This window comes from Oenanthe melanoleuca, chromosome 19 (assembly GCF_029582105.1).
Source record: "Oenanthe melanoleuca isolate GR-GAL-2019-014 chromosome 19, OMel1.0, whole genome shotgun sequence".
In the NCBI taxonomy this organism is placed as follows: Eukaryota; Metazoa; Chordata; class Aves; order Passeriformes; family Muscicapidae; genus Oenanthe; species Oenanthe melanoleuca.
This window is the reverse complement of record NC_079352.1, coordinates 3,987,255-3,996,154: the sequence shown is the minus strand read 5'-3', so window position 1 is coordinate 3,996,154 and position 8,900 is coordinate 3,987,255. Positions and strand designations below refer to the sequence as shown.

General features: G+C 53.1%; 1 protein-coding gene across 1 annotated transcript; it reads left to right on the top strand.

The window, feature by feature from the left end:
• On the top strand, nucleotides 1-5,185 carry CRYBA1 (crystallin beta A1). The gene is given in 8 exon segments (XM_056506393.1): nucleotides 1-215; nucleotides 217-229; nucleotides 922-986; nucleotides 1,537-1,656; nucleotides 1,909-2,027; nucleotides 3,559-3,700; nucleotides 4,089-4,231; nucleotides 4,342-5,185. Coding segments are annotated over 8 exon segments (768 nt in total). The 5' UTR covers nucleotides 1-197; the 3' UTR covers nucleotides 4,490-5,185.
• The last annotated feature ends 3,715 nt before the right edge of the window (nucleotides 5,186-8,900 follow it).

Below are 8,900 nucleotides of genomic sequence, written 5' to 3'. Positions count from 1 at the left end.
TTTTTTATTATCAAAATTTTTTTTTCTTTTTCCCTAAGAATGTAGCTCAGACCATGGGGATGAGCAGCTGAAATCTCCAGGGATCAGCAGGACAATGCCAGAGCAAGCATTGTGCTGACGGCTCTGCAAACGCTGGCACCGGTTCCCGGCCAGCAGTACCCTATAAAAGCTGAGCCGCTGAAGTAGGCAAACATTACATGGGCGAAGCAGCAGTAACCGCCTGAGCTAGGTGAGTCCTGGGCCGATGCGCACCTCTCCCACCTCACCCCTCCGCTGCCAGCCGGCTGGGCAGACACCCTTCCTCCTGCCTGGTGGCAGACACCCAGAGGGACCGTCGCTGTTTCCCATGCCATAAGACAGGCTCACACGTCCCTGCTGGCAGCCGGGGGGGCTGAGAGCCCCTTTACAGCAGGGCTCCCCACTGCCGGCACCCACCGGCACGGCATCTCCCACCATCAGCCAGGGCTGTCCGTGGGAGCCCATCGTGCCTCCCAAGGGACACCGGGCAGGAGAGGGGATCAGGCAGGTCTGCTGGACACTGCCAGGCACAGGGCAGCCCGTGCCCACTGAAGCCCCCTGTTCTTGCTCAGGGGTGTTTTTTTGGGGAAGGAGAAAGGGGGATTGGGCACTGTGCCCTGGTGGGTGTGCAGGCTCCATGCCATGGCAGGGAGGAGGGAAGGGGCACTGCAGCGGTGAGAAGGGAGCACCCTGCTTTGGATGTGTCCCACAGCCCCCTGCTGTGCCCCCTTCCCCATCCTGGGGCTGGCAAGAGGGTCTTGCTGGTGCGGCTTGTCCCCAGCAGTTGGGCAGCTGTCCTCGGACAGGCGCCGTGGGTGGCGGGCACGGAGCAGCCTCGCGAGCGGGCAGCAGAGGTGCACAGGGACGTGCTGCAGTAAAAATGCCTTTTCCTTCCTTCTCCAGACACCGATCCAGCAGCAAAGATGGCTCAGACAAACCCTCTGCCTGTTCCCATGGGCCCGTGGAAGGTACGTCCTCACATCCCCTGTATTTTGCCTTTCCCTGTGTGCAGGTAGGGAATGGGGAGAAGGGCAAAGCCCATCCTCTGGGGCCAGGAGAGCTGCACAGCGGGCAGGAGGGCAGGGACGAGCACAGGAAACAGGCACCCCTGTCTTCTGCCTATGGGAACGTGCCTCCTGCCTGTTCAAATACCTCCTGGGTGTTTTTCATAAGGCTCTTCACAGCAGCCCGAGCCAGCTGTGCCCTGCTCTTACCAGCCATCCCGTGACAGGCAGTTACAGAGTCCCCAAAAGCCACTGGCTGTTGTTTGCCCTGCCCTGTCCATGCAGACATGGGCAGTGGGCACTGTGGAGCAAGGCAGGGAGTCGCCCCAAGTGGTCTGGCAATAGCCCCAGGGCCACTTGTCGAGGAGGGAGCAGTGAGGGAGAGGAGAAACACGTGCACGAGTGAGGAGCATCCCGTCGAAGCCTGGAGCTGTCGCGGGAGAGGAGAGCATGAGCCGCAGCCCCCCGGGGAGGTGCCCCTCGCCCTTTCCCCCGTTAATCCTCTTTGCCCTAGAGCGTTCGGAGCAGAGGCCGGGAGAACCGCCAGCCACAGCCCTGCCACCCGCCCGTCCCAGAACGGCTCCGCTCCTCTCTCCGGACGGCACCGCTGCCCCGGGAACTGATCTCCGCAGGGGTGAGCAGGAGAGCGGAGCGGGGGCCAGCCTGCGGCTCCCCCGACAGCAAGGCAGGGCGTGGCGGGGCCAGCAGTGCAGGGACGCGGGGCACAGTGCGGGGCTGTGTCCCAGCCCAGAGGGCTGCCCGCTGCAGCCTCCGCTGGCTCTCTCCCTGACGGAGCCACCCTCCGTCTCCAAGAGGCTCTGAATTGCCCGGGAATTCTGGAAACTGCTGGGCAGTTTCCAACTCGGCAGCTCGCTCTCCGTTCCAGATCACCGTGTACGACCAAGAAAACTTCCAGGGCAAGAGGATGGAGTTCACTTCGGCCTGTCCAAACATCATGGAATGTGGCTTCGACAACATCCGCTCCCTGAAGGTGGAATGTGGCGCGTGAGTACCCGGCTGCCAGTGTTTGGATGGTGCTTTCCCAGGCGGGCTGGCTGGCACAGGGGTGCCCAAGCGTGGAGTGGGACCAGCTGTCCCCGCTCTGCTTGGCTGCAGCCAAGCACCACGGCCAAGGCAAGCCAGGCATGGGGGATCCCAGCCTGGCAGGGTAGAGCAGCACACCCCGGGCAGTGCTGATACAGAGAGAGACACAGTGGCAACACCTTTGGCATCACCCAGAACTGCCTCCTGCAGTGTTGGAGCAGTCAGGTTTGGAGCAGGGTTGCTACCTAAGGATGCAGAGAGGGTCAGTGCTCAGTGAGTGGCCTGGCTTAGCCTGGTCCCCATCCTGTCTGTGAAAACCCACAAAGCACCAGCCCTAGAGAACCACCTCTCACCCAGGGCCCAGCCCTGCTCGGCCCTGGGCTTTCCCTGCACTGCACAGCTTCCCAGACCAGGGCAGAACCTTCCCGCAGCTTCTCCAGTCCTGAGAGGGGTAGGGAGCAGAGCTGGGATTCTCCCTGCACACAGGAATCTTCCCTGGCACAGGCAGGGCACCTCCCGAGCAGCTCCAGGAGCGGTGTGCATCCCGCCGGGGCGGGAGCAGACAGATCTGTGCTGCTATCTTTAGGACGTGCAGTGCTAATGGGATTACAGTAGCGTGTGTGCTCATGCTCTAATCAGCTCCCTGCTCCAGTTGACGTGTTCCTAATCAGGCTGTTCACCTTGCACAGGGCAGGCTGGGTGCAGGTCATGGCCTTGGGGCTCACTTTGGGTCAGTGGCAGGAAACCCTCGACTCCCTCAGCACCCTTTGTACCCCATCAGCAGGGGATCCATGCACTGCACAGCCCGTGCCACCCACTTTCCAACCCCCAGCCCAGGCTCTGCCTCCCTGCTCTGCCTGTGGCTCTGTCCCCAGTCTCCTTATGGGGACATCCACACCCTGGGGATAGGCAGGGGCTGTGTGGGCACCACCAGGGCTTGCAAAATGTGTCCTGCAGGGTGGAGGCATCCCACTCACCTCTCCTTGTTTGTTTTCAGCAAAGGGGAGGAGGCAGAAAGGGGAAAGGCCATAGGTCCCTGCTCTCTGCTCAGAGCCAGATGGGCTGTGCCTGCTTTGGACATCAGGAATTCAGGTCTTTCCAGCAGTGTCAGGTTGTAATTGGGAAACAAGTAAGAAATGAGGCCTTTGGGAGAGAAGGGCAGCTGGGGCATCCTGAAGAGATGTTGGTCTGCATAAATAATGACAGAGCAGCTGGGGAAAGGAACCACCTGTGCAGGATGGACCCCAGGATCTGCCCATGTCCCACTGTAGCCAGGGATGTTGTGTGGGTGCCTCCCCAGCACCAGATGCAGTTTCACACTCCCGGGGTTCTCTGCCCACATCCAGCACCGCTTCCTCTCCTCCCAACCTGTGGGCAGAGGCCAGACCCCAACCTCCTCCTCGCACCTACATCCTGCCCCTAATGCCAGCTCCCAGCAGGATGCTCCGAGCTGCTGCAGGAAGCCCTGGCAGCCCTCGCTCTGTTTTTGCAGCTGGGTGGGTTACGAGCACACCGGCTTCTGCGGGCAGCAGTTCATCCTGGAGAGGGGAGAGTACCCGCGCTGGGACGCCTGGAGCGGCAGCAACGCCTACCACATCGAGCGCCTGATGTCCTTCCGCCCCGTCTGCTCCGCTGTGAGTGTCCCACGGAGCTCTGAGCCCCTCCAAACGTGCCAGCCTACAGCAGGGAGGTCAGGAAGGGAAAATACAGCTACGCCGGGGGCTGGCTCAACACTTCCCCCCCACAATCCCAGCAGGATTTGGTCTTTCTCTCCTGTTTTTTAAAGCTTTTGGGGGAATTTCTGGGCAAGCTGTACATGACCAGAGCTAGGGGATAGCCAGCCTGAGACAGTAGCTGTGGCATAGCTCCCAGCCAGCCAGGAAACTCCAAACAGCCAGATTCTGAACACCTCCCTCCCCAGGAATCCTCTGAGTAACGGCACAGGGAGTGACAGCCCTGCCATTCCCAGCCACGCTGGGGAGGGAGCACCACCTCCCCCTCACCCCCTGCTCTCCCCCACAGAATCACAAGGAATCCAAGATCACCATTTTCGAGAAAGACAACTTCATCGGCCGCCAGTGGGAGATTGCTGATGACTACCCCTCGCTGCAGGCCATGGGCTGGGCCAACAACGAAGTGGGCTCCATGAAGATCCAGTGTGGCGCGTAAGTGACAGGCCGAGGACCAGGAGCAGCAGGGACAATCTGCTGCCACCACTGTGCCAGGGGGACAACCTGTAACCCCCCCTGCTTACCTCTTTGTCCTTTTCTTCCAGCTGGGTGTGCTACCAGTATCCCGGGTACCGTGGCTACCAGTACGTCCTGGAGTTTGACCACCACGGTGGAGACTACAAGCACTGGAGAGAGTGGGGTTCGCACGCCCAGACCTCCCAGATCCAATCCATCAGGCGTGTCCAGCAGTAGCTGCCCTCTCCCCAGTACATCTCTGCAAAAGCTCACCAGCTCCCTCTTGGTGCTAATATTCCCCTCCCGAAATAACCACCCCCTTCTCGTACTGCCACTGCTTATGGAACAACACTCCCAAAACGGTACCGACTGCCACAATTGCCAATAAATGTGACTGAAAGAAAAAGATCAATCAGCTTGGTGTGTGTTTGCTGGTGTGTGTTTGGGACTGAGGTTGCACATCCCCATCCCAGCAGCAGGGATCACTCTTTCCTACTTATTTTAAGCTGGGTTGAAGTGTGATGGGGCTCAGATTGAGGGAGGTTCTGACCCCTTCTGTTGAACAGAAACCCTTGGTTTTTTCCCTTCCTGCTCTCTCCTTCCCCTGACAAAGTAAAGGATACCTGGATTCCACCCCACCTGCATACACACAGCTCATGGGCTCTACAGCCAGCACTGCCAGGCCTCTGAGATCTAAACCCAGGATGCTTCCTGAAAACACAAAAAAGAAGGTCACACTGACACCCACAAACTTTAAAATTTTTATTCAACAATTTACATCACTTATTGTCTGTCTTAACGTATTCGATCTACACAAATTTCTTTTTTTTCCTGATAAAATAATAAAATTTGGATAAATTTTGAAGACCTGTTGGTGCAGAATAAACAAAATTTCAGGTAAGGGTTTTTTTTGTTGGTTTTTTTTGTTTTTTTTTTTTAAACATTTAGTGTGAAGTATGACATCATTGGTAAAGATACATCATGCCATTACAGCTCATGGACATTAGCTATCCTTACAGTCCGTGACATCAACCACACCAGCGCAAGGGGATGCGCCAGACACAGCTACAGCAGGTTTTACACTAAACTCCTCTAGCCACCCTCTCACCACTGGGAAAACGCCTACGCTTTTCCAGCTGGGCACACAGAGTGCATTAACCTAACCAGAAATTACTGGGGAGGGGAGAAGGAAACAAAGACTACCTTTACTGATCCGTGTGGTCGCACACTACAACATCGACACCAAAGAGGGGCTGCCCCTCTCCGCAGGTCAGAGGTAATTCAGCTCCTGAGCAGGCAGAGCACAACCCCTCGCAGCGATTTGAATACAAACCAGGAAAGAAATGAGAACTTATCGTCGGGGAAGGGGGGCAGGAGAGGAGACAGACCCCGCCCGGCTCTGCCTGCAGGGATGTCTCCAGCCCCAGCTCGCAGCCGAAGCGCGCGGTTGTGTTTTGCACCGCCCTTAACACTGAAATATTCAGGGAAAGGGGAGAGAGGGGCATCAGTCCCCCCAGTAAACAAGTTGAGGACCTTCAGGGGCTGGGAAGCCACTGAAGGTGTGTAAGTACACGTGTGATGGTAGATAGAAAAGCAGCCCTGTTCTGTATGAAAAAAGCTGTCAAGTTAGTACAAATTTCTGCCATGGCGAAGGGAACAGGAGGAGAAAGCTGTCAGGGTCCTTCTCCCGTCTCAAAATCCCAACTCTCTCACACACAGGCTCTGGGCTAAGCAACACGTTTCCAAAGGTGGTACCTGCAACCCAATGCACCTAATGCATGAAAACAAAACCAAAATAAAGCTCTCACCCCCGAGGCTGGAGGGAACTCCAGCCCTGCAGTGGGATAGTGAGGAACCCTGTCCCTCCTGCCTCACAGTGGGAATACACAGCAGCAGGATTCCCCTTGGTTCATTTTGTCATTAGAAGCCTCAAGTTTGCCCACGCCACCGGCCTGCAGCGCAGTGGACTGGTCTCCATCCCCTCCCCAAAGCTCCCTGTCCCCATGGGGACACCAGTGGGTGCCACCACCACGCTCCCCCCGGAGATAAAAAGGGCACTGGTTCATCTGACAGCACAAAATGTATCTGAAACACAAGCCAGCACACCCCACTCCCTCCAATTCAATTACTAAAGTAGGCTCTTTAAAATAAAAAAATAATATATATATTTATATAGCTATACAGAGAGATACAGAGAAAGCAAAGGAGAGAGAAAGGCTACTAAAAAAATCAAGAAGCGCCAGTTTTCTGCTACAGCTGTCAGCAAAGAACTGTCACCTTACATCATACCCTCTGAGATGGTGAAGAGAATGGAGGCAATGACAGCACAGGAATGCAAAAGAGGGCAGATAAGTCACTTCTGGTAATGAGACACAAATTAAACTTTCAAAACATGTGCATAGCTTTATTCATCTGCTTCAAACTAACCTTTTCACGGAGCTTCAGCGAAACCCGAGTGTGCAAAATGCATTTCTAAAAAATAATGCAAGCAAGCTTTCACATTTACTGTGGCAGAAGTACAGAAAGACTCGGACAGAATCATCACACGCTGGGGTGGGAGATGGAGGACCCAGAACTGCACAGCCTGGAGTTCTGAGTCACTGACTGCAAACACAAGCGTTTGGATTTCCTTAACTTCAAGCAAGGCGTGTTGACTTCTCCTTTACAAAAAAAAAAAATCTTGTAAACCTCACAGAAACAAGAACCACAACGTGGCAGGGAATAAATCCCCTGGATAATGGGATTATGGTGCCACAGAGCCTGAACTACAGCAAAGCCAGTTGCAGACCTTGGCTTGTTTTGGCTCTGCAGGCAAACCATGGCAATGCTGATTTTCTGTCCGCAGAAGAGCAAAGCAGCTTTTCTTTCTCTCCCTCCCACTCCCCTCTCAAGTCACAGGTGCCACTGCACAGGACATCATCCCCAAAGTAAGACAGCCACTATGCAGGCTGGAGTCCAGGTCTCATCTTGATCTGAAGGGTCACTGGGACACTCAGGAACCCCTGAGTGTGGGTGGGGAGTGGCCCCTCCCGGCCACATCCCAGCTCATACCCCACCACCTCTCTCCAGAAAGACTAAGCACACATGCAAGGCACATTGAGTCAGATGTACACACACACCTTGGTGTGTAAAAGAGCAAATGCTGGCCAAAAAAGAAAGAAATTGAAGCTGAACAAATCAACTAAACAGGCAGAGAGCTCTGGCCGATGCATTTGTAGAACTATTTTCCAGGCAGTTGTAATCCCCAAGTGTTTTTTCCTACACGACTTTAGACCTTCCTTACTCTTCCCCCCACTTTGCAGAGAGGTACTTTATATTCCTAAAGGATCTTCTATAAATAGTCAAGAAAAATCCCTTTTTCCCCTCCAGCAAACTGCTCCTCCAGGGTACACATCCCCACCAAGGTCCAGGTGTGACCCATAAAGAGAAGAGCTTCTGGAGCTGCCCGTGCCTCAAGGCAGTGCCTTGGTGAAGAGAGACCTCCCTCCACTGCTCCTTAAGCTTTTTACTGGCAGGTTTTGGCTGAGTGGATGGCTTCACCTCACTTTTTTCTTGGAAAACATCTGAGCCCAGGCACCAAGTGCTCCCCAGGTGGAGAAGGAGCCAGCACTGGGATAAGAGCAGGATGGAGGCCATGCAATCCTTAATACTGCTGGTTAACTTCACATTGAGATAAAGCATTCAAAAGATCTTTTTATAGAGATGAGCAATTTCCTTCTATAAATTCAAATAGAAAACAAATATATTAAAACTGGAGACGAGACAAGAGCTGACTGAGGTTTTTCTACCTTACAAGTTACTCAGGCACCTTTCCTGCACCACCAGCCATGGAGGAAGGAGAAGTTGAAAACCTCAGGGATTTGCACTACCCTTCCAATAGCAGCTTGAGAAAAGGAAGGAGAGGAAAAGAGAAAAAAAAAAAAAAAAAAAAAAAAAAAAAAAAAAAAAGCACAGTGTTCTCTCAAGTTAAAGAGTTCTCCTTTGCTTGCATTTGCATAGAAATTCCCATAGGTCAGCACCAAAATCAGGTCCACCCCTGTCCTACACCCTGGCTCCCCCAGTTCCTACACTCCCCCAGTTAGTGGCTGTGTTACAGGAGGGTTCAACTATCTGCAGAGGAACTACATGGTCATGTTAAAAAAACAAAACAACAAAAATGAAAAACAAAAGTGCATCACACATTCTTGATTTTCAGGGTTACTTATAGCAGCAGCATCAGCATTAATCCAAGACAATGAACAAGTTGTAGATTCATTCTTAAATGCAGCAACACTTAATGAAATGTCTTCGGGGAAGGGCATAAGAGGGTCCTTCTTAAAAATGAAAATTAGACTATTCAATATGGGCAAAAAGGAGATAAAACAAAAATTAAAGACACAATCTTATTTACATTAAAAAAAAAACATTCTTGTTAAAATATCTTTACAACACCTAAGCAAAAAAATATGCATTTTAAGAATAAAGCAGAAACTCCTAAAGCAGTATCCATTTTTGGAACCCTTATTTAGCACCTGAGGAAAGACTGTATGGAAAGCAGACAGGCTGGGGATATTTTTTTTTGTTGATTTTTTTTTTTTAAGAAAACTGTAAGTTGTATTGTTCAGAAGTTCGCAGTACACAAGTATCATACCACAGAAGAAATGAGCAA